We start from the raw sequence: 26,204 nt of genomic DNA on the forward strand, positions 1-26,204 counted from the left end.
TAGACAGAGCCCTAAAGCTGCTGCTCAAAGCCACCATCTTGGATGGGTTGTGATTAGCCCTAGCAGACCCAGAGTTGTCATTTAAAGTGTATATATGGTAAAAATGAAAAAATCACATATTTACTTCTACAATGTATTTCAATTATTTCTAGCCTACTCCTATTAGTCTGAACCATCTTGAAGTTTGTAAACTTACTTTGTGAAGATCCCCACACGTTTACTTCATTGAATTCTGTGACACCTATTCATGATGTCCTGTGAATAGACACTGCTGTGTCACACATTTCACAGAGCCTTCCTTCTGAACTACAGAGGTGCTGAGAGGAAGAGTTTCAGGAGGAGGAATCAGTACAGAAATCACATATAATTTGTGTCTGTATCAAGTTGATGTGGGGCTCTCTGGGAGGTATGTATGAGTGGAAAGATTTTCTATCACACCTGTAATAGACAGTAAATTTATCTTAATTGCTCCTGGTTTTTATCCTGAAATGTTTTTGGAATTAACTTGCCCTTTTTTAACTTTCTGTTGTCTTGCCTAAGCACCTTAGCATGCATTTCTATTGTAATTTATACTAATTTATATTTTGGCTGTCAGTACATGTGAAAAGAGGAGGGTAAACAAGGTTCCGATCCAGGGGTTCCTTGTGTTTTTGAGTTTTTGCATAATACCTTTTCCTAATGCAGAAAATTTTACATTACATAGGATATTTTGACCCAGCAAAGGGGATAACTTGTGGATACAGTAAGCCAAATTTAATTGCAGTCATCTTCTGTTTATAGGACATTTAAACTCCTGTTCCCGTTTCTGCACATATGTGAATTTAATATTCTGTGTTGCATCCAGTAAGGACGTATTAATAAGTGAGATCTGTGCTCTGTGGGTTATTTGTGATTTTAGTTTTTCAAGCTGTGCAAGTGGGGGCAGTTTTTCTGTTATGAGGTGGTATTACAAAGTTTCGAGACTAGTGCACCCACAGTCACTGGGAGCACCGACTTTCAGAAGTCAGTGAGCCAAAAGACGACAGGAGCTGTGCAACTGGTGCTAGTCTGACCACATGCGTTACCACATCTGCTATTTCATCATGGACAGCAAGTTAGAACAAAGAGCAAATGTGAAATCCTGTGTGAAACTGGGCAAATGTGCCACAGAGATATTTGACATGATTCAGCAAGTTTACGGCAATTCTGCAATGAGTCATTTGAGGTGTTTTGAGTGGCACGCGTGATTGTTCTCCGATCTTCATGCACAAGTTGCCGAATGGTTTCAACGTTTTCAGGGGTTGAGCTTGTTGCAAAGGTATTGCTGATCTCTCGTCATCTTCCGCTCTTGAAGTGCGCATGCCACTCAAAACACCTCTAGAGACTCATTGTAGCATCGACTTGCCGAATCATGTCAGACGTCTCTGTGGCAAATTTGCCCAGTTTGACGCAAAATTTCATATTTGCTCTTTGTTCTAGCTTGGTGCCCATGGTGAAATGGCAGACGTACACGGGACGATGACTGTGCGGGCAGCCTTATGCTGCCATCTGTTGGCGTGTTACAGAACTAGTTTCAAAACTTTTTGAGACCACCTCGTATGCTAAATAGTAAAGCCAGCTGGATTTCCCCTGTATCCCACAAAAAAGTACTGGAGAAAGGGTTTGAGCATGGCTTTTATATCCTTTCCCTAAGCTCCTGAGAGCAATAAGCTGTCAATCTGAAGAGTTGTAGGTAGAGATAGTTGTGACTTCACTTTTAGGGCCATCAATAGTACCATCGTTTAAGTCATTGACTCATAATATTGACCTAAAAGGTTCAACATGACAGCCAAGAGAGGTTTGCAGTGGAAGCCTTTATAATTTTCTCATAACAGGCTTACTTTAAGACAGAATACAGTCAGAATATATTTCTCCCAATCTGGCTTGATACCTGTGGCGGCTGGTGCTTTTTGGGAGGGGCGCAAACAAACTAAAAAATTCTGGAAAAAAACCCATCAATTGCAGCCTCACTGTGCCCATCGAACGCAGCCACTGTGCCCATCGAACGCAGCCACTGTGCCCGCCGTTTGCACGGCACTTACCCTGTCTCGGTGGGGCAGCGGTTGATGGCAGCGAGCGGTTTCCTCCATGCTCCTCGATGTCTTCTCCTGTCCTCTATGATTGGACGCCTGATAAGGGTTCAATCACAGCTCCTGTCGTTTCAGCCAATCAGGTGATGGGTAACAGACCCGAGCACCTGATTGGTGGAGAGGCGGTTCAGTGTTAGGAAAGCAACTATTCATTCGCATTTCTAACACACCTGGGTGAAACTGCGAGCGCCAAGCATGGCACTCGCTGTTTACCTTTTTTGATGCCTATTAGAGCCTATGGCTCTAATCAGGTACTTCAGAAACACCCCCCGCTGCTGTAATTCAGGCGCCCGAAGAGGGGCCAGACGCCTGAATAGGGGGTGGCAGCGGCAGCCATGGATAGATTCATGTAATACATGAATCTATCTATTGGTGATAGAGAGGGGGCTGCGCCCGTGCGCCCTTATGGACGCACTGCCACTGCATGATACAGTCAGCGCAGGAAATGTATATTATTATGGCATTCCCCATACCTAGTTAGACATTCCTGGCCAAGCTATCTTGGTAGGAGAAGAGGAATAGCTGGTTTGAATTTTTCTGGCCACTCGCTGTAGTCTTACTCAAAGATAAATTATAAATTATGTACCTTTGGCTGACTTTACTGTACAGGTTCATGGAAAATTCTTTCAGCTATTTGATCTTATAAGAAATGTGGAATAGGCAGGTGACATGATAGTTTTCAGATTTTTGTTTTTTTTGTTTTACATTGTGTTGCCCATCATTTTTTTCTTGTATGGAACAAACCGTAGATGTGTGTCTGATCAGTCTTATTATGTAACTGAACGTGCCACATTTACTTCATTACAGCGGTCTAATTTATTTTGTATTCACTGCTTCGTGTGTGTGTAAATGTTATTGCATGGGCTGTTAGAGAAGTATTTGTGAGCGTATTGCATGCCTACTCATGATGTGACTAGCTGATGTTCGCCCTGTCTTTCTCTCTCGCATTTTTTATTATTTGAGTTTGGTTGTCATTACATTACCACTACAAATGGAGCATTTGGGAGTTCTGCCATAACCAATGTCATAAATGTACCATTTTCGATTTATATTTACTGCTGACCCTCATAAAATATAAGTAAAATTTGAAAGGTTTGGTCACATTCTGTGACTGCCGAGTATGCCCAGCTGCATTCCAGTAGACATAATATACATTGTGTGGCACGATCGGGTTTCTGTAGTATTTTGATTAGGTGAAAATGTTTGGAACATCCTTCTCGTAGGAAATGGAGAATCTGAGCAATTCTAGCAATGCTGAATGATATCCATTTTTGTATTTTTTTTTTTTTTTTTCCAAATTCGCTTTTTCTTTTCAAAGCCTATAAAAAAGGGAAAATGCAATAAAATATCTGGTTTAATGACATGTTTTTTAGGACATTTTCAGGGAAAAGTTTACAAAACCTGGATTCGATGCAAGATTCTCTCTTGAGAGAAATAAGATATCTACCAATCTGGACTCTTTGCTTTGAATATACTAGTCTGCCTTGGTAAATCCCAGGATACATTTTTTTTTTAATAACTCACTAATCCAGGACAAGGATCAGAAGTTATACTATTACAGGGGGTCCCCGGGTTACAAACAAGTTAGGGACTGTAGGTTTGTTCTTAAGTTGAATCTGTTTGTAAGTCGGAACAGGTACCTTTTTTAAGTGTAGCTCCAGCCAAAAAAACTATTTTTAAGCTTTTTGGATAGCATAGGGAAGGGTTATCACCTTTGTAACATTTGTTTTGCTGTGTGTGCCCCTGTTCAGATGATTTCACCTCACTTTCTGTCCCAATGACAATTGGATTTTGAAAATTTTGGTTTGTTGTGGAAACAAGCCTTGGTGATAAAGCATCAGTGGAGGTACCTTTTCCCCATAATAGCTCTTACAGGAGTGAATTTCCCTTCCTAGGAGTAGATTTCCTCTCACTTCCTGTTGTCTCCCTCCGTTTGTAAGTAGGAGTCGTTTGTAAGTTGGATGTTTGTAACTAGGTGACCCCCTGTACATTGACCTTCATTTCTGCATACATATTCTGCTGCAATAAGCAAACAGTTGCAGCTTGTGTATTTCTCTCATGACCGGTTTCCTTTAGTTTGCGTTCTCTGGAATGTGCTGCAGCCAGATTCCAGAGAGCTCTCCATATGAAATGTAGGATTGTCTAATTCCTGAGAGTTCTAATGTATAGCTTCTCTGCTAGATTAATGACAGATGTGAGGAAATTCTTTGTACCGATACCTGGTTACATAGGGCTGCTGGGTATGCATTATCCTTTCAATAAGGCATTTTAACACATATCAACACATCAAAAAGCAAGCTTAAGATTTTGTCGTTGCACCATACAGATGTGAACTAGCTTTTAACATGCATGAACACATCAAAAAGACACTTTTTTTTTTTTTTTTTTTTTTTTTTTTGTCCAGTGCCCCACACAAATGTAAACTAGTGACGTTAAAAACCGTGACAAACCTGGATGCTTGTGCTAAAGTGAACCTGTCACTACAGGGTCAAACTAAGAAATATCTATACTTGCAGATAGAAGAGGCTCTACACTTTCCTTTCCATTAGCCTGTGTACTAAAAACACACCTCAATGCTGCTCCCCTTCTGTAATTGACCAGGTGAGTCAAATACTTGTTTCCCTAATTGCACACAGTGGTTCCTCCCTGCTGCTTTTTTGACCCTGTAGTGACAAGGTCACTTTAACATGTGAAACAGGTAGGTGTGCAATAGCCTTTAAAAGTAAAAGCCCTGCCTTTTGGAAACCTGAAGGTATCTGCTGTTAGGTTTGTAAGCCAGAAAACTTTTTTGGTCCTAAGCCCCAGCCATCTAACCAGAGGGAAGGCGATGACCAGGGTTAAAACTTGGTTGCATAGTCAGAGAAGTCGCAGTGAAACTATGATCCTTGGGGGTACACAGAACATTTTTTTTTCCTGGATATGATGGGTCATAGCAGGTACCTTGTGAATCTGCCTGTTCCGGACTTCTAACTTTGTTTCAGATGTCTGACAGATGTGTATTTTTTTTAATTTAAAGAATCACTTGGAAGTTTACATACATATATAAGAAACAGTCTGTGCGTGTGAGATAGAATTCCCGTAGAGGTACAAAAATCTAAGTAATAGTAAAAGAAACAACATGTCTCTAGAAAAAGTACATTATTCCTCCTCTAGGTCTACGTCATAAACCACACCAGAGATCTAGTCTCACAGTGGCAACCTCAGTGATCTATTTTTAGTTTTTATAGAGAGAAAGGTACAGCAGGGAGGTAGAGGTGGGGCCAAGGGGGGAGAGGTGGGAAGGAAAAGAAAATGGGGGGGTTATGGGGAGGGAATCACTGTTCCCTCGGGGAGGGACAGTCTACATAGAAGGGGAGTCTCCAGCTGGAGGGAAATGATCCTCAGCTAGTCAGGCCTTCCCCTCATCTGAAAACAAGTGTTATGTTTGTTGGCCGAAAGGATTAAGTCTTCAGGTTGTTGAAGAAAATGGTCATAAATGGACAAAAAACCCAAAAATGTTTCTTACCCAAAAACTGACATAAACAGAATAGAAGATGCCTATTTATATCTGTTTTTGTCTCCAAAAATGGAGAAGGACCCAAAACCTTTTCAGTTTTTTTCTGCGGACAGAAACCGACTCAGATGTAAGTGAATGTAAACAGGCATACGTCGGTTTACATCTGTCATGTTTTCAGATGGATCCAAACTGTACCATAAGTTATGTCTGTGGACAAACGAACACAGCTTGTGTGAAAGGATCCTTGATCATGTTTGTTTCCTGGTAAAATTTATATGCTTAATTTTGGGTCAATGCACATAAACATTTTTCCATTTTGTACTTGTCTGATTGTTTTTATTGTAATGCTTCTGCCTTTGAAATAGTGTTGGTAATTTTTTTTATTGCTCCCACTTGGGGGCACTGTGCTGCCTTCCATTGTGTCTGTGGGCCAAATGTTAACCAGTTCCTAGCAGCAGGCCTGGGAAAGTGCCGCTTGACTGTAATAGGGAACGTTCTGGCAGCGTAGTGACTTATTGCCTTTCATATAAAGTGCTGTGAATGAATGATTGAGTGCGGTACGGTTGAAAGGCACGGCCGCAACACAGACCCTGATTAACTCCCTGCGGTTTTTACCTCCATCAAAGCTGCATCCATATACACTTGATTTGAAACTGTCATCTAAGTATAGCCAGACGCAGTAGCCCAGGCATAGCTGGCATAATCCAGATAACTGTCATGACTGCTGTTTTTAGACGGAGAAGTGAGTGGCGGGCTGGCATCTGTTTTAGCTCGGCCTTCAAGATGAAGGTATCACCCAGGAACATTTTAGCTATTTTAAATGATGAGCCCGAGACTGCCGGAAAAGTGGGCTGCTGCCGAACCTCGTGTGGATTAGAGGCCTACTCATCCAGACTGCATATAAAAACCTCCATAAGTCGGCTTCTTTGCCAGGGGTATATGTGTGGTCTTTGCTACAACTGGTGACCCTGCTGTGCTCTACTACAGGTTCACCGGAAGATCAGAGAGGATTCAGATATGGCCCAGGACTCATTACAGTGCTTGGCGCAGCTGGCATCCCTCCATGGTCCCATCTTTCCTGATGAGAGGTCACAAGTAGACTACTTGGCACATTTTATTGAAGGATTGCTGAATACAATTAACGGGTATGTACAGATTATTTTTGTAGGATGTTTTACCTGTATAGACACGTGTGTATATATATATATATATATATATATATATATATATATATATATATGTGTGTGTGTGTGTAACACGTTAACATGGCTATGAAGACTTTCAACAACACTTTTTCTCCTGTCATAGTTCCTTGAATCAAGCGCTCTGTTATTTCTCTAGACTGTAATATGTATTCACCATAGTCATTGGCTCTATGCAGATGCCAATATTCATTGATACTACTGAACTCTGGATGTACCACAGGTATAGAGGGCTTGCTTCACAGGGTTGTTAGTTGTGAGCAGCGTATTGTGAGTAATGACATATACATCAGATTATTATTATTATACAGGATTTACTAGGGTTCCTCAAAACGTTTATGCACTTTTTTTTTTTTTATTCTATTAAATGTAAAAAAAAGTGCGGAAACTTTTTGAAGACCCGAAGTATATAGTAGATGGTCTGTGTCTGGGAACACAAAATGCCATGGGTTTATCCTCGTAGACTTTTGGATTTCAGCCTTTAAAGGCAGATGCATCCCTAATTACAATTTTGTATAAGTGTTCATTATATTCCCAAAATGACAGATCACTCATTTTCAATGCCCATTTAAAGTGGTATTAAAACCAAAAAGTGTATTCTATTGCAGCTTACCAATCCTTAGATGTGGTGGTTGTACTAGTTTTTCTTTTCTTTTTTTTTTCTTTTTCACCTGGTGATCTAGCTAGTAACACACCTCTTGTATTAGTGAGGAAATAAGCACAACAAGCTGCAGCATTGTCAGTCTGGGGGGGAGTGTTGTACAGATTTAGATACACTAACAAATTGAAGCCAAACTCCAGCAAATGCTGGCCATACATTATACAATTTCCTTGTTTAGATTAACCTTCAACTATGTACAGTGCATCCAGAAAGTATTCACAGGGCTTCACTTTTTCCACATTTTATGTTACAGCCTAATTCCAAAATGGATTTAATTATTTTCCTCAAAATTCTACAAACAATACCTCATAATGATAATGGTGTGGTGCTGTGCTGTAGTGAAATAGATGGTAAATATACAGAAATCAGTAGAAAGGTGACATCAATGAAACAAACCCACTTAGTGAGTGTAAATGCTACTGAATACACATAAATTAAGTCCATGAAACGCCTTAAACAGTGAAACAGAAAGTGATTAATGCTTTCACTGTGCAATAAGAACGTGTGACTCTCTTCTTTCAGTGCAGTGACACCTCTGTGCAAATTGGCCTCTCACCTTACTGCTGAAAGAGGCCAATACTTGTATAGTGTAGTAGTGTTTAAAACGATTTGATAGTAAAAATCGCAAGTGCTACTCCCATAAATACAAGGATCAACAGCATAAAATCCACGAGCAGCGAGTTCGTATTCCTGTGTCACTTCTGGTGTGCCGGTCTACCAATCCCGAGGCATATCGTCACTCCTATAGAAGAGTTTACATCCCCCCCATATGAGCCACACACCGGATCAAAGAGAGGATGATCCCTAAGCTTGTATGCTCTATGTGAGAGAGGAGGACCATCAGCAACCAATGGAGCTCACCAGAGCATTTACAAATGCTGTTACCTTACAGCAGTAAGGTGAGAGGCCAATTTGCACAGAGGTGTCACTGCACTGAAATAAGAGACACATGTTCTTATTACTTATTGCATGGTGGAAGCGTTTATCACTTTTTCCGATTCACTGTTTTTAAAGATGTTTCATGGACTTTTTATGTCAAATTTTATGTGTATTGAGTAGCACTTACACTCACTGTTTGCTGAGTGTGCTTGTTTCATTTCTGTTATCCACTTTGTGCCATTTATCATTTGATGATTTATCACCTATATATGTATATATATGTTTGATTTTTGGTTATTGTTTCACTATATTACTTTGCACCTATTAGGAGAGTTGTATATATTGGTTTATCCATTGATGTCACATTTCTACTGATTTCTGTATATTCACTATCTATCTCACTACAGCGCAGCACCACACATTTTTATTTATCTTATCTCAGGGTCACAGATTTTTATCTATCAGTGTTTGCTGCAGTAACTTTCCTGCCTCTTTTTACAAGTGATAGCGCGTGAAGCAGCACTCCTTGTAATACCCCATAATGACAACGTGAAAGAAGTTTGTTTAAAATCTTTGTAAATTTATAAAAAAAAAAAAAAAAATTCCATGTCCATAAGTATTCACAGCCTTTGCTCAATACTTTGTTAAAGCACCTTTGGCACCAATTACAGCCTCAAGTCCTTTTGAGTATGATGCTAAAAGCTTGGCACACCTATTTTTAGGCAGTTTCTCCCATTCAACTTTGCAGGACCCCTTGAGCTCCATCAGGTTGGATTGAGAGCATCTGTGCACAGCCATTTTCAGATCTCTCCAGAGAAGTTCAATTGGGTTCAAGTCTGTGCTCTGGCTGGGCCACTCAAAGACATTCACAGAGTTATGCCCGTAGCCACTCTTTTGTTATCTTGGCTGTGTGCTTAGGGTCGTTGTCCTGTTAGAAGATGAACCTTCACCCCAGTCTGAAGTCCAGAGCTCTCTGGAGCAGGTTTTCATCAAGGAGGTCTTTCCCTCAATCATGACCAGTCTCCCAGTTCCCATCTTTTTCTCAATCCTTACAAGTCTCCCAGTTCCTGCCACTGAAAAACATCCGCACTGCATGATGCAGCCAGGTGATGAGCAGTGCCTGGTTTCCTCCAGACATATAACGCTTGCCATTTAGGCCAAAGGGTTTATTCTTGGTTTCATCGGACCAGAGAATTCCGTTTCTCATGGTCTGAGAGTCCTACAGGTGCCTTTTTAGCAAACTCCAGGTGGACTGTCATGTGCATTCTACTGAGGAGTGGCTTCTGTCTGACCACTCTACCATGCAGGCCTGATTGGTGGAGTGCTACGGAGATGGTTGTTCTTCTGGAAGGTTTGCCTCTCTCCACAGAGAAACACTGGAGCTCTGTCAGAGTGACCATCGGGTTCTTGGTTACCTCCCTGACGAAGACCCTTCTCCCCTGATTGCTCAGTTTGGCCGGGCCAGCCGCTCTAGAAAGAGTACTGATGGTTCCAAACTTCTACCATTTACGGATGATGGAGGCCACTGTGCTCATTGTGACCTTCAATGCTGCAGACATTTTTCTGTAGCCTTCCCCAGATCTATGCCCTGAATACAATCCTGTCTTGGAGGTCTACAGATAATTATTTGGACTCCATGGCTTGGTTTGTGTTGGACATGCGCTGTTAACTGTACAACCTTTATATAGACAGGTGTGTGCCTTTCCAAATCATGTCCAATAAACTGAATTTACCATAGGTGGACGCCAATCAAGTTATAGAAACATCTCAAGGATGATCAGTGGAAACAGGATGTACCTGAGCTCAATGTTGAGTGTCATGGCAAAGGCTGTGAAAACTTATGTACATGTGATTTTTTTTTTGGGCTGTGGAAATTAAAGATTAATTCCTCGATTTAATCTTTAATTTTTTTGATCTATCAAAATTTTTTTGAGTGGTACTCCTCTCCGCTGGCTTCCGGGTCTTCAGGGAGTTCCGTCGGAGATCCGAGGATGTCACCGGACTCCTCCCCCCTTCCCCAAGTGTCTCCGTCTGCTAACGAAGGGAGGGGGGGAGGAGTCCGCTGACGTCGATGTCCGTGACGTCACCGGACAGCCTGGACAGTGATGGGTAAATATGGATGTGCTTAACTGGGATCATTCAGTGAGCTAAGTGTAGGCAAGTTTGATAACCTCCATTTATAACATTGTTGTCCTTAGAGGCTGATAAGCTGTGATATTTTTGCCGCATGGATCGGCTTCTGCTGTTGCCAAGACGGCGGCGCTTGCTTTTGATTGATGTGTGACGTCCTAGCCATGCCCCGCTATGTCCGGCTTCGGCCGTTGCCATAACAAAAGCTAAAAGTAGTTGGATCTGTATGTGCGTTATAATTCATCGAAGTTAGTCGATTAATCCATTTAAACAAATCGATTAATCGAACGCGAAAATTTTTATCAGTAACAGCCCCTAGATTTTATTTTTTTCAATAAATTTGCAAAGGTTTCAAACAAACATCTTTCACGTTGTCGTCATGGGGTATTGTTTGTAGAATTTTAAGGAAAATAATGAAATCAATTTTGGAACCAGCTGCAACATAACAAAATGTGGAAAAAGTGAAGCGATGTGAATACTTTCCCAATGCACTGTAGTGCACAAGCCCGATTGCATACAAATTGAAAGTGTTTAGGTTTGACCTCCTTTTTTATGGTTTTGGTAAATCTAAAGGGAAATTGCACAAGAGGATGTTATAATGTATGGCCAGCCTAACACTATATAATCAGTTTCAGCAATCAATTTTCCCTTTTTAGGATAAAGATTTTATATGAAGGCTGATCATTGTAAGCGCCCCTACCAGTGTTAAATGGCTTGTCTCATTCATGTAAACTGACACATTCTACTGGATAGCTTGTGCTTTTGATAAATAACCTCACCAGATGAAAATAGAAACCTAAAAAAGTAAATGAATGCAGCCATTACAGCTATGAATTGGTAAGCTGCAGTATAATTATTTTCTTGTTTAATACTGCTTTAATTGGGATTGCATTCTAAACCTGAGAAGAGACATTTTCTTTGTACAGCCGATACCATTTTAATTATCAGTTATCGTGTATTGTGTTACAGTGCAATGTAAGAGCAGTGGTTCCCTTTGCTATATAGTATATGTACATATAGTGTGATCAGTCTTTAATGTTGAGGATATGTGGGTGTATTGGAAAGCTGTTTTGTAAGTGGATTGTGTTTTAAAGTGTATTTAAACCCAAAAGTACAAATGTAATGTATTACTGCTTACCAGTCCTTATATGTGGTGGCTGCATTAGTTTTCTTTCTTTTAGGCCTTTTTCCTTTAATTTTTCCTGGTGATCCTGCCAGTAACACTTTGCCTATGCTAGGGTGATCACAGTCATTGTACTGTAGTATCTATGGAGGTGCAGCATTGTTAGGACCACAGAACGCCTCCCTCACTTATTTATTTTTATAACATGCGGGAAAAAATGCTTTCTAATAAGATTGTAGAGCTGAAAGTTACCGGCCTCACAAGCTATCTCACAGAGTCAACAGCTATTTTTTTTTGCATCTATCAAACGGATATAACAAAACTCTTTTAATAGTATGTACTGCCTTGTAGACAGGGTTGGGGAGACCATTCCACAAGCTCACAATATAAATTAGCATGCTAGATGAAAACGGGGAGCTGTGGGGGTCTGATCCTTCTGCATGTATGGCTCTTTATTTTTGTTTGTTTTTTCTGTTCAGGGTAGAAATTGAAGATTCCGAAGCAGTTGGAATTTCCAGCATAATCAGCAATTTAATAACGGTGTTTCCACGCAATATTCTGACCGCCATTCCAAATGACCTTTTCTCCTCTTTTGTGAACTGCCTCGCACACCTCACATGTTCCTTTGGAAGAAGTGCTGCTCTGGAAGAAGTAGTAAGTAGTGTCACTGTGATTTAATTCTAGGAGGATCAGTTTTGTCAAGTTTTTACTACTTAGGGTCCTTTCACATGGACCTCATCTATTCAGTCTAAGCCCCCTTTCACACTGGGGTGGTGCGTTGGCAGTAAAGCGCCGCTAGTTTTAGTGGCGCTTTACCGCTGTTATAGCGGTGCTATTTGGCCGCTAGCGGGGCGCTTTTAACTCCCGATAGCGGCTGAAGCCTTAATAGCACCTGAACGGCCCATCAAAATGAATGTGCAGCGACGCTCCCCCACTGCCCCAAAGATGCTGCTTGCAGGACTTTTTTTTTCCTGTCCTGCAAGCGCACCGCCCCAGTGTGAAAGCACTCGGGCTTTCACACTGGCTGCAGAGGAGGCAGTTTTCAGGCGCCATCTTTAGCGCAAAAAATGCCTTAGTGTGAAAGGGGTCTAAGAAAATACTGATGAAGACTGATTCAGGTTAACATCCGCTTGCACCTCCATCTTCAGTGCAGTTCAGTTTACATCCATGTTTGTATCTGTTTTTTCTAGTTGTTGAAGAAGCTAATCATGGATGACCGTAGTATAAACAACAACAATGTTTTTTGCCTAAAAACAGAAATAACATGAATGGATTTAAATGGATGGCATCTATTTATACCCGTTCAGATCTGTCTAAACTTATACAGCCTTTTCTATTTAAAAATAATAGCCCTAAACAGACACGGATGTAGGTGGATGATGAGTACATCTGCAGGCCCATAGGCATGAGTTAAGCCAAATGTCGGACGGCATTGGCCGTTTCAATAGAAGCCAGACGACATTCAGCCCATGTGTACGGCAGCCGGTTCGACGGGGGTGGGGGCGTCCCCCTGTCAGAACACAATAGCACAGCAGGGGAGATTGCTGTACTGGTATGGTATAGTTTGCTCACCGTGGCTCCGGTGCTTTCAGGCTTTTTTTTCGTTCAGCCTGCTGGGTTGAAAGAAAAATAACCTACTAGTGTGTACTAGGCTTCAGGCTGGGTTCACACTAGAGCACGGAGCGCCTCACAGCAGGGGGCCCAGTGCATCTCCATTCACTGGTTCAGGTCCGATTTCAACCCAAATTTTTGTCTGAATTTGGACCTGAAACTGACCAAAAGATGCACATGACTGCTGTGCAATTCACACCGGAGCCACTCCGGAGATGTGTGAACTGGCTCCATAGAGAGCCAGTCACAATCTCCTGCTATGTGAATTGGATGCGGAGAAAACCGCATCCAATGCGCAATAGTGTGAACCCAGCCTTACTGTTTCTTTCAAAAACGAACAGATGAATAATAGACAAACAGAATGCCCTAGTGTAAAAGGGCCCTTAGCAAAGGTTCACATTGGAGCGTGAACCTCGCACGATTTCAACCTGGCAATGCAGTCCGACTTCAGGGGCGATTTTACAGACATCTGTGCGGGTTCCTACGCAGATGTCGCCAAAAGTAGTACAGGAACTACTTTTGGGAATCGGCGCCGCACCGATTTGGCATGGGATTTGAGATGTCAAATCCCATGCCAAATCGCTTCAATGTGAGCCTGGGCTTAGAGAGATTTCCCTTCATTTACTGTCAACGCAACAATGCTTTCACTGGACAGGAAGTAAAGGAAAATCCACAACAGCTGTTGGAACCCTTGACTGCTTTGATGCTGCCTGTGTCCTTGTTGCAGATTTCTTGCAGCATTAGAATATCACCGAAGCCTAGGTTCACACTACTGCAAAGTGATGTACTGCAAGTTCAGTTGAAGCCTATGAAGAAAACGCTTGCATGTCACCATAGGAATTTGCTTCGCACCCACAGTCATCGCGTACAGGACCCTTTTTTTTTTTTTTCCCTCGCACCAAATTGGCAACGCATAGATGTGAACCAAAGCCATGTAATACTTTGCTTTTTACATGACCTGCAAATCTGTGTTAAACCCGCTGTAAATTCGCATCAGTGTGAACCCAGACTTACACTACTTATTGCTATACTTGTTTTGAGTCCGCATCAGAATAACAGGCAGGGTTACTAGCATTTTCAAAAGGAGAATTCAGCAGTGAAAGCCTCCATTTATTATCCATGCTGTTTGGGTTCCAAAACTATTGTTTTAAGCTTATTGCTGCTATTAAAGCCATAACATTATTGGAAATGGTCAAGGCTTCTGTAAAGTGGAACTCATGTGCAGAGTGACCATGACTGTCAAAGAGCTTACCATCTGAGGTCCCCAACTCACATTCATACATACACATACTAGGTCCAATTTAGACAGGAGCCAATTAACCTACCAGCATGTCTTTGGAGTGTGGGAGGAAACCCATGCAAACACCATGCAGGTGGTGTAGTGGTTGGGATGAACCAAGTGTTTAAACCGATGGCCAGGCTAGTGCTGCCAGGCCAGAAGTGTTACCAACTACGCCACTGTGCTGCCCATATATAATAGTTGTGGGTCACAGGCATTCAAAGGCAATTTTTTCACAATATATCCCCTGGAACTCTCACCATCCAGATCATTTTTTTTTTTTTTTACATACTGTCCCTGACGATGTACTGCACTGTAGACAGTATGTGACAAAATAAATAAAATAGAGAATTATGGGGAAAAAAATGATTTAATTTCTTTATTTTGCCATAAAAATTACAGCTTCAAAAACTTACCATGCCACCTACTAAATGCCTGACTGTCTACTTTCCAAAAAGGTGCCATTTAGGGGGTATTTGTACTGTCCTGTCATTTTAGGGCCTCGAGAAATTAGATCAGCCGTCAGTACGTCAGAATTGATCACTTTTCATATATATATATTCTCATATCATAGTTTGTAGACTCTATAGCTTTCACACCAACCAATTAATATGCCCTTATTGAGATTTTTTTTTTTTTACCAAAGATATGTAGCAGAGTACATTTTGGCCTAAATTAATGAAGAAATTTAATTTTTTTGCATAAGTTTTATAACAAAGTAGAAAATATAATTTTTGTCTTTTTTGTTTATATCGCAAACAATAAAAGAGAATACCACCGAAAGAAAGCTCCATTTGTGTGGGAAAAAAAAAGACATTTTATTTGCGTACTGTGTTGCATGACCGCGCAATTACCAGTTAAAGTAGTGCAGTGCTGAATAGCAGAAAATCCTCTGGTCAGGAAGGGAGTAAAACCCTTTGGAGCTCAGTGGTTAAATGTTGATGATGTGGCCCTTACAGTTGTTTCAGGGCCATCTGTATGTGGCACATCCAGATACAATAGTCATAGAGTACAATACCCAAACAAGTTTGCATAGGCCATTTAAACCAGAACCTGCCATGCTATGTCTATAAAAAGAGTGCGCCTAGGAGGTATAAAAACAGGTTGTTTTATGAAGTGTTTGCGGTCCTGTCCAGCTGCCGGCTCTTCAGCCGTCTTGCCATATGATCTGTTGACCGAGTCACAGCAGCTTTGAACTACAGAGTCTAGACCGTAAAGATTATAGGGAGAGCACAGAGGCTTTAGAGGCGATTAAACGACACCCATATGTTTACATACACACAGCAGTCTGTAAGGTTGCTGAAGCTTAGAATGTATTCTTATACGTTTTTCCTGTACAGTCCTGTTTAATTTGAAAGGGTTTGATGTAGTGAGGACACAGATCAGACTGGGGGACACTTGTCCTGTAACCAATAGACATGACATGATTGTCATCTGATCTGGCTGATTAGCTATGGTGTTTTGCTTCTGCAACAAGTCCCAGTTCTACTGCTATAGTCTTGGTCTTGTATCTTGTAAATAATATGATTTTAACATAATGTCCCCATGTACTGCAGTACATAGTGGACACTGACAAGGAGGGGCTAGTTTTTATGAATGGCAACAGAAATCAACTGCAATATAGAAATGCAACAATGCAGATGGTCTGATGTCGCCAGAAGCAGTTCACTGAGATGAAGTTTCTTGTAGAAGTAATACAATTTGTTGGTATGTCCATGTTACTCCACTTTGTTATACTGTAGAGCAACCTTAAAGTTGCATGTTGAACTGTGATTTTAATAAAGCACATCTAAGACTGACATTTTATTGGATGCCTGATCTCTTGATTTCAGCTTGACAAAGATGATATGGTGTACATGGAAGCTTATGATAAGTTGCTTGAATCTTGGCTCACATTGGTGCAAGATGATAAACATTTCCATAAAGGCTTTTTTACACAGCATGCCGTCCAGGTGTTTAACTCTTACATCCAGTGCCATCTAGCAGCTCCTGAAGGCACACGGAACTTGGTAAGTGATCAAATCATCGAATGCTTTGCTGTATGAAAAGGTTCTGTGGTGGTCTAAGGAAGGTTTTCAAATATGATCTTAGCCTTACTAAAGTCATTCTCGCTGATTAGCACCTTCTGTTTAAGCCAAATACATTTGTGAGCAAATACTAAATTATACTATGTGTAATTTTTATGTTGGTGTGTATGTAAAGTCAATTTTATTTTTTTGGTAGTTGTCGCCAAAACAGGAGTTGAGGGAAAATCTTGCAACGAAGGCACCAGTTCAAGTGTCTAAGAGGGAAATCCCCTAAGTATTGCAGGCCATACATGGGTTGAATACTGAACGATTTTATTGATCGTAAATCAGGAATTGTGTGCTTGTTTGTAATCCAATGGTGCCACCAGTGATCTCGAAATTCGATCAACCAAGCCTTCAATTTCACCTCATGTTGCCACAGAAAATACATATTGTGACTGAGAATCTTCTTTTCTTTCCAAGTCACAGGTCATGCGCATTTTTTTTTTTTTCAATTCTGTTTCTCGCATGATTCTCCCATCATTGATTAGAAATTAGTTTTTCCAAAAATTTCCAATGTGCCGATCACTCAAATACGATGGCCGCACGAAAATCGGACGTTGTTGTGGCCCACTAATGGTGCGGAATTTGAACGAAAATTCATAACGATTTTCAAAAGAAAATTTGTTTGGAATTCAACCCATGTTTGGCCAGGTTTAGAGAAGATTGCCCTTCGCTTCCAGTTTTACCTCTGGGATAGTAAGTGAAGAATAATCTCCCCAACAGGACAAAAAAAAAAGCTTTATGTTTAATTTCCCTTCGCTTCCCATAATCTGCCTGATGACTGAAATTGCTAAAAACTAAAAGAGGCTCCAGTGTTTGTCAATAGAGCGAGAGTAAGAGATAAGAGGCAATTGATTTTGGTTGTATCTGCAGTCCTATCCTCAGCTAAAGCAGTGTCCTATTTTATACCAAAGTAGTGGATGGGAAGGTCTATATAGCATAGGTTGCCCTGATAGCAAGAATGACTGCACAGAAAGAAACTCTTTTCTATTCCTAGGCGCTACGCTGTCGCTGGCTGTTTCTTTGGCAAGTGAGATTTGAGACTTTCGAACAGTGAGGGAGCAATGCTGTATTAGCAGATCTGCACTATAACAGTTCTGTAGGTGCCACCAGTTTTAGGATTGTTGTGTAACGTAGTCTATATGCTGAGAGCTGCCTGACTTCTGCTCAACAAAAGTTGGCCTAAGAAGGCCAGTGCTTTTTTTCCATTAGGTCATCAATGACAGGTAGCATCATGCTGAACAAAACCAGAAAGCTTTTCCCCACCCTGCTGATCTCCTCTAGCCTCCCTCCAGTGTTGCCTGCACATCGTAACTTTGCAACAGTTTCCTTATGGTGACCATGGTGGACCATGCCTGTGCAGTGTGTTTTGGCATGACCACAACTAACGTGACAGGGTGACAATGCAGTAGCGCAGTTGGGGGACAGTTGTCACACCATAATAGGAAGTGCCCTAACAAGTGATTTAATGGGAGGATCACCAGATATTCGTTTACTGAAGTTTAAAAAGGATTGGAAACAACCTTTGAAATTCCATTAATAATAAAACCTTTTAGATTGTAGTGATTGCATTTAACTATGGGCTCTAAATGATTAAATCTCATTTGTTACTGTGATGTGATTGAGCATTTAGTTTGGCGTGGTATTTTGTACATTAGGAAGTGTTTTTCTATATATCTGCCGTTGTTTTAGTAGTAGATGGAGTGTTTCCTTAGCTACAGTTTTTGTTTTATGTGATCTGCGATCCTGGTTGCTATTTTCCTCTGTACACAGCTTAATGAGCATGCTGTGGGTTTATGTCACCCTAGGACAGGGCCAGACATAGGACTGTCTATCTGATGTTACAGCAATGGTGGCCATTTTCACAGAGTTGTAATTGCACTTTGATACTTGGGGTATAAAGATGAAACGCTGCAACTGTATATCACAGCCAGTCTGTAGCCATTGAGTGACACATAATTCATTCTAAATCTAGAAGTAAGTCCGACAATCCCTGGCATACTGCAGGCTCCCATCAAAGACTAACAAATTTGTTAATTCATATACATAAGATGCGGAGGGCATTATGCTAATGCAGTCGGAGCAGCACGTGTTGGGTATTTGAAGGGGAGCTCATCTCTATCAAATAAGTTATTTAGCTCAAAGTAACAAATTAAAGCACAGCTGACATTCCGCAGCTCGACTGGGTTTCAAAGCGGTAGTCAGGGCTTACGAATAGATGTGAGGCTCTCTGTGGTTGGCAGCTGCAGCTTTGAAGTCACCAAAAGAGATGTGTTTGCTGGTTTAGATTAAGGAGAGACAGGAATCTAAGAACTGTATGCAAAGAAGTGTTGGAGTGTGTGGAAGATTTCCTGCACTGCACTCACTTAATACTCCTTACACACGTTAATTAAGAAGCGCACGTCGGGCTCCCCACAAATTGATGAATTACAACTTGCAATTTACATCCATTGTCGCCGGGTAAAGAGGAAGTTAAAATAACATTTCAAATCAAAATATAACTGCAGACAAGATAATAGTTTACCTTTTGGATAGAGTAGAAAGGGTTAAAATATCTGCCACACTTGAACTGCTCTCTCTGCCCTCATAGGGGAAATTTAACCTCATTTTTTTGTCCTGGGGATCACTGTCATCAAATAAGAGAATCCAAAATACAGCTGTCACTGGAGTGAAGGGGATATCTGCCAATGAGAACGTTTGTTTTAATAACAACTATCGGATAAGGGATTTCTCCACATTTTAAGAGGTTTCCACTTCCTGAAGAAGAAATGTAGGGAAATCTGCTGGTGGGGAGACGTAAATAGCAACAGGCACAGGTTCTTCCTCTATTGAAAACAAAATGTTTTGGCTGAAATTGCACTAAGATCTTATGGAGACAGACCTATATTTACAATTGGCAATCCCTTTTTTTTTATGTACTTTTATACACCCATTAGTCACAATTGCTTCTTAGTGGATAGACCACAACTATCGTATAATAACCACAATGCATCTTTTGTTTGTGTACGTTACTAGTGATTGTAGGTGGGCTGTTTAACCATTGGTAAGATATCCCCACCGAAGTTCTGTGCACCCCCTCCCCAACTTCCATGTGTAGTAGAGGAAGAGGTGTATTGCACCTGTTGCTGCACCTCCATATCCTATAAAAGAATAATAAAAAAAAAAAATGGGCAAACTAAAAACTTGCATTGGCTGCACTTGGTGGAACTGGGATTTTTAAATGTTTTTGTTTTAAAACGAACGTTTTTGCTTCTGGAGAAATGTGTAGACTTTTAAGCTTCTTTCCCCCCATGTTCTTTCATTTACTTTCTGTGTTTCCCCTCTCAGACTGCTAATGGTGTTGCCTCCCGAGAGGAGGAAGAAATCAATGAAATTCAAGAAGATGACCGTGACTTATTCTCCGATCAGCTAGCCAGTGTGGGCATGCTGGGAAGGATAGCAGCAGAACACTGCATACCTCTGCTGACCAGGTATGACTACTACCTCTGGAACACTTTTTAGGCTCATTTCACAAATCAATGATTATTTTTTAGCAATGACAACCGCTGAGAATAGCAATTGTTCTAAAAAAAAAACATGCATTATACCTTAGTGAATTGAGCCCAGTGTTTCTGAATCCAGCTGTGTGCATTGAAGAATGTCTGTCTAATGTTTGTGAGCGTTTAAGGCCTTATATGTATAAGCTCTTAAACTGCATCTTAGGGTATTTCATTGAGCATGCAACTTTAGATTTCTAATGTACGGTATACATTTTAAAGTGTTGCTAAACCAATAAAAAAAGGAATACGTTGTAGCTTACCAGTGCTTAGATAATGTGGCTCCACTGAATTTTTTTTTTATAGCAGGTTGATAGAGGTTACCTTGTTTTGGAGCAAGTTCCTACACTGATACTGCTCTGGCCTCCTAAATCGGGATCCCTCGCAGTCGTGCTACATGCAGCCTGTCTGACTAAAGCAGAAATCTCTTCCAAAGGCTATCCTCACTTCTGGAACGGATGGGTGTGAACACCCGTAAATGCTTTTCGGCCCCCTGGCTATCTTTAGATGTTACCTGAACTGCCTTGTGCACTTCAATTTCCAAAAACCAATGAGGATACTGAGTTTTTAGTGAAGGTAGTGGAAGCTTTTTCACTGCCAGAATTGTGTAGTTACTGCTTTAGCTACTACACTCATACTGGCTACTGTGGACTCATTGTTTGAAGCAGTAAATTCAAGTCTTTGCTGCTCAATCCCCCCACATATTCTATGAAGCATGAAAAAGAAGGCTATTCCTAGAAAGCATTTTCAAATTCTTGACCAAGCCGATTGGGCTTTTTATCATGACTGAGCCAACTGAGAGAGGTTATTCTCTCCTCTTGATAATTTTGATGCCTTGTATGTTATGGGAGGGGAGTTTAGGAAGAAACTGACTGTTCCCACTGTGGATTCCTACATTAGGTAATTAATCTACCCTTTCTATTGGCAGTCATTTCCTCCTTTAACAATGCAGTTGATAGGCATTTGGTGACTTGAATTTCTCCTTTGCCCTGCAACAGGCTAATGACACCTTGTCAGTTGTCCAGACCATAGCAAACTGGACCAGTGAAGTTATTAGTGAAAGTTTTTTGAATTAAAATGATCCTAATCTACCTGCAAGATTATAACTTCTGCCCTTGGCACTGCTCTTTTGTGTGGACGCGATGAAGAATGTCACCAGTCAAATTTTTTGAATGTCCTTTCTAGGCATATGCGCAGAATCTTAGAGCCTAAAGCTTCTTCCTAACACTTTGGCTTTTGCAATTTTGTTTACCCTTTTGCAAGAAGTTGCTTTTCTTTGCTATTGCTAATTTCTGTGCCCATCTGGTGTTGCTTGGGTTCTCTTGCCCACACAGAGTCCTTCCTTTGTGCTCAAAGGGGTTACTCCCTCTTAATAACAGGACCTTCTTTTCTCCATTAACCTTGACAGCTGTAGTTCTGCCTTGGCTCCCACTGTGTTATTCCTGGGGGCTTCCCCCTTTTTAATGCTATATGTGGACAAAATATCCCAGAAGCCAGTCTTTGCTTCTCTGGGGCTATTCTTATTGCCTTCTGTGGGAATGTCATTCTCCCTCATGTCCTGTCTTGAAGGCATGTCAAACACTTACAGTTCGGCTTATGGGCAGGGTCAGGACTGTCATCTATGGTTGCCATGATTCCAACTGACCCCGCTTATGTTTCTCACAAGGCGGTCCCTCTTCAATCCAGCTGACTTTTTATTCCTCGCCCTCGATTATTGCTTAGAGATGTCCCATGGTCTAAGAATCAACTCCTGTGTACTCCAGTACATTATGATTAAAGTGGATGTAAACCCAATTCATTAAATTTTAGCTGGGCACATATATCTGCAGTGTTTTCTTATCTCTCTTCAAAGCCCTAAGTCTCGTGGCTTTCTCCTGCTCTGTTCTCTTGTTAGCATGATAATGTCTGACAAGTTTTCTGTCAACTGTGATAAAACCAGGCTGAAACCTGTGTCAGGGTGGGTGCTATAGATTAGCAGAGAGCTGAACTGAAAGTATCTGCCTATGCGGAGAGGGGGTGTGTGCCTTTCCTCCAATCAGCTGTCTCCCAGTGTAAGCAAAGATTCCACACCCAGTGCTGAATGAGAAAGTGAAAATTCTAACAGGACGTGCACTTTCTAAAGGGTATATAAACCTGAAGACAGCAGATACATGTAAAACTTATGTAGGGAAATTCGTTTCATCCCTATGTATCATCTGAGGCTGTTCACTTCAATGGGTATATGTGTGAGGGTTTACATCCACTTTAAGGTAAAAGAAATTGTAATGTACCTGTAAATTTCATATCTTGGAGTACAGTACAGGACACAGCTCCCTACTCTCCTGTGATCTCCTCCTTACTGCTTGCTACAAACTGGTACCTTTGAATGGGCAGGGTTATATGGGTACACGCAGGGCCGTCTTTACCGCAGGGCAAACGAGGCAGCTGCCCAGGGCCCTTTCACTGTTTGGGGCCCAAAGCACAGCTGCCCCTTAAGCCCATGTGCTGCCCACAAATTGGTGCTGAAAATCTCTACCGTCTGCGGTAAAGATGGCTCTGTCAGTCACAGACCGTTATCAGCTGGCATCAGCAGCACGCACACAGTACTGTGCAGTAGTGCCAGTGCTGCATTAGTTTTGATCAAGGAGCGGGCCGTGGGTGGGCGGGGCCCTGAGCTCCCCTGATGCTCTGGCCCCGTCCCTTGCTATGCTGCCTGCAAGCAAGTGTGTATGTGATTGGACTCGGAGGAGCCGCTGCGGAGGCCTCGGTAGGAGGAATCAGACAGTGGCACAGAGACTGTGGAGTGCTGGTGCCTGGAGTGAAACTAGCAATAGCAGCAGCAGTGTTGAGGAATTGATCGGGTTCAGAGCTGAGCTGGCCAGGAGGACAGGTAAGTCTTCTTTCTCCTCCCCTAGCTCCCGCACCCCATGTGTAGAACAGTAAGAATTTTATAAAAACCTGCCACCCCCTCTATCACCGATAGATTTATGCATTGTATGAATTTATCTATGGCCGCCGCTGCCACCCCCTATTCAGGCGCCCGGACCCTTTTTGGGCACCTGAATTACAGCGGCGGGGGGGTGTTTGTAAAGCACCTAATAGGTGTCAAAAAAAGTGACTTGCAAGCGCCATGCTGGGCGCTCGCAGGTCACTCAGCTGTGTTAGGAAAGCGAATCTTCATTTGCTTTTCTAACATTGAAATGCCTCTCCGCCAATCAGGTGCTTGGGTCTGTTACCCGTCACCTGATTGGCTGAAACGACAGGCGCCGCTATTGGACGCCTATCAGGAGGAGAGAACGGGAGATGACGACGGCAGGAGATGCACAAAGGACCCAGCTCATCGCTGTCACACTGGGGGCATTCAAGGGCACCCTGGAAGCATTAGCGTTTGATGGGCACAGTGGCTGCAATTGAAGATTTTGTTTCAAAAATTTTTTGCGCCCCCCCCCCACACACACACACCTTATTGGACGCCTATCAGGAGGAGAGGACGGGAGATGACGGAAGGAAATACACGAAGGACCCCGCTCATCACTGTCACCCGCTGCCCCACCAAGACAGGGTAAGTGCCGGGCAGACGGCGAGCGGGCGCGTTGGGGGGGGGTCACACTGGGGGCATTCAAGGGCACCCTGGCAGCATTAGCATTTGGCACACTGGCAGCGTTTGAGGGCACACTGGCTGCAATTGATGATTTTGTTTCAAAAAATTTTTTGCGCCCCCCCCCCCCCCCTACAAAAAAAAAAATTTGAGCACCAGCCGCCACTGAGGCTGTGGCTGTATTTTTTTATTACAGAGCACATAGCATTAGTGTATTTAACTGCTTGATGGGCTTATTTTGGGCCTGCCTGCGTTTCCTGCATAAAAAAAAAAGTGCATGCAGCATTTTAGAAATGCAGTGGCCTTGAAATCCATTCTGCTTTTGCACCATGCGACTTACATGCAGTTCCTACAAACACAAACGCACTGTGTTTTTAAAAGCGTGACCTAAAAACGCAGCAAGTTCGCCGGTGCAGGAACTGCAGGCAAGTCACATGGTGCAAAAGCAGAATGGACAGACAATGCTGTATTTCACTGCTTGATGGGCATAGGTGTGCGCAGCCTATTACATGATGCATGCACCTTTTTTTTTTTTTTTGCAGTAAACGCAGGCATGGCAGCCCATTCAAAGAATAGACTGCTGTGCCTGCGCAAATGTGGGCTGCCAAAACACCTACATGTGAATGTGTGATGTGACAATGGCTGCAATGTAATGGGGGCTCTGTGATGTGTAAAGGGGCACTATAATGTGAAAATGTCTGCAATGTAATGGAGCGCTGTCATGTGAAGAGGCTGCAATGTAATGGAGTGCTGTGACATGAAAGGGAACTGAGGAAACCGTGGGACTGCTGTGAAGGGGGTCTGCAAAGTTTATTTTTAGATAATTCTATGTGTGTCTGTTTTTTGAGATGTTGGGGTGAAGAGCAAAATTGCATTGGGGAGGCTAAAAAAATGTTTGACCAGGGCCCAAACTAGTTACCCCTCCCCCTCAAAAAGAATTACATACCAAATGTAGCATGTAAGAGGGTGAGGAGTGCTTAAAGCAGAAATTCCAATTTTGGGTCGAACTCTGCTTTAAATATCCTAAGCGGCTGTACATAGTGGTGTCAAACTTTTACAAAATGGATATGTTAATATATCTCTACATATTTAAAACAAAATACTGGTTTCTACAATATAATCAATTCAGAAAAAAATTAAAACAAATCTTTCCTAAGTGATAGGAATTATAAGACCCTAATTTACAATAGATCATATATTAACCTGCCTGGTAGCTGCCTCGTGTCTGCTTCCCGGAGTAGAATATGTGTGAAGCTAATTGGCTGCTTTGGGTGACTGTTATCTCAAGTCTGTTGATACCAGTACAGGCTGACAAAAAATGAAGAGCCCTAAAGCAGACTTTATGTTCCCATCCCCATACTTACATTTTTTGCTTCCCTGCCCCTCTATTCAGTGCTAAAGGCTATGGAGATGCATGCAACTTATTCACTTTGACGGCACTGGACCAATCTTTGCTGGCACAAAGGGAGTCCCTAACCCTGTCTATGCTAAGACTTTTCTTTGCTCTCATTGGGTGAACGGAGAGGCAGGGGAGCAAAAGGAAGCTAAGGATATATTGCTTGGGAGGGCTGCAATAAGATGAACTGATTTTTTTGCCCTTTATAATCAAAGCACAGGTTCACTTTAGCAAGTTGTTGCTTTTGTCTCTAAATGAGCCCCCAGCAATATATATATATATATATATATATATATATATATATATATATATATATATATATATATATAAATATAAATTCTTATTAATAGGAAAATAGTTGTTTTTAAAGGCGGATAAAAGAAAACGTGATGGATAAGTCACATAGATGGCATTCCTTATTTAGACTGCAAATCTTGCGATTTCAGCTTACTGGAGGACAGAGTGACGCGACTTCATGGGCAGCTACAAAGGCAGCAGCAGTTACTGGCCCCACCGGTCTCGGGCTCCGTAGATAATAAAGTTCTGGATGATCTGTATGAGGACATTCATTGGCTTATTTTAGTTACAGGTAAGTGACATGTCTTCCTTCTGTTTTGCAGTGATGTGCATGTTCTGGAGCTTGTGAACTGTTTAGAGCAGTTACAATGTAGCTCATTACAAATTCTCATTATGCCTAGTACACACGATTAGAAAATTGGACAAAAAATACCACTTTCAAAGCAACTGCACAATAATCTGATCATTAGTACTCAGCTTTCGAGAGCCGATTATGACCGTTCATGTGAAATTATTCGCAGGAACAGTGACAAAATGTTTTTTTCATACGATACCACAATGTACAATATTCGATTATTCAGTACAGTATTCATTAGAAAAAAAAATCAGAAGACCATGCATGCTCAGAAAAGGCAGAATACAATACAACACATTACATCACTTCCGAAGTTGTATTCTATCGTATGAGAATTAAGTGACATCTTAATTTTCTATATGACACTAGCATGGAAAAGAAAAACAGACGAGCATTCGTTCTATATTCTCATCGTGTGTATGAGGCTATGGCCTCCCACGTCAAATTTTTGATATTTGATTATTTATAGCTTACTATGTAAATAG

General features: G+C 41.6%; 1 protein-coding gene across 1 annotated transcript in view; it reads left to right on the plus strand.

The window, feature by feature from the left end:
- XPO4 (exportin 4) overlaps nucleotides 1-26,204 on the plus strand; it is a 231,381-nt gene that overhangs the window by 170,152 nt on the left and 35,025 nt on the right. Inside the window, exons 8-12 of the mRNA XM_073613453.1 lie at nucleotides 6,592-6,749; nucleotides 12,079-12,253; nucleotides 16,322-16,498; nucleotides 19,886-20,028; nucleotides 25,514-25,656. Of these exons, the coding sequence (XP_073469554.1) occupies nucleotides 6,592-6,749; nucleotides 12,079-12,253; nucleotides 16,322-16,498; nucleotides 19,886-20,028; nucleotides 25,514-25,656 (796 nt within the window). The remainder of the gene's footprint in view (nucleotides 1-6,591; nucleotides 6,750-12,078; nucleotides 12,254-16,321; nucleotides 16,499-19,885; nucleotides 20,029-25,513; nucleotides 25,657-26,204) is intronic.

The sequence above is a fragment of the Aquarana catesbeiana genome, linkage group LG02 (genome assembly GCF_042186555.1).
Source record: "Aquarana catesbeiana isolate 2022-GZ linkage group LG02, ASM4218655v1, whole genome shotgun sequence".
Taxonomy (NCBI): Eukaryota; Metazoa; Chordata; class Amphibia; order Anura; family Ranidae; genus Aquarana; species Aquarana catesbeiana.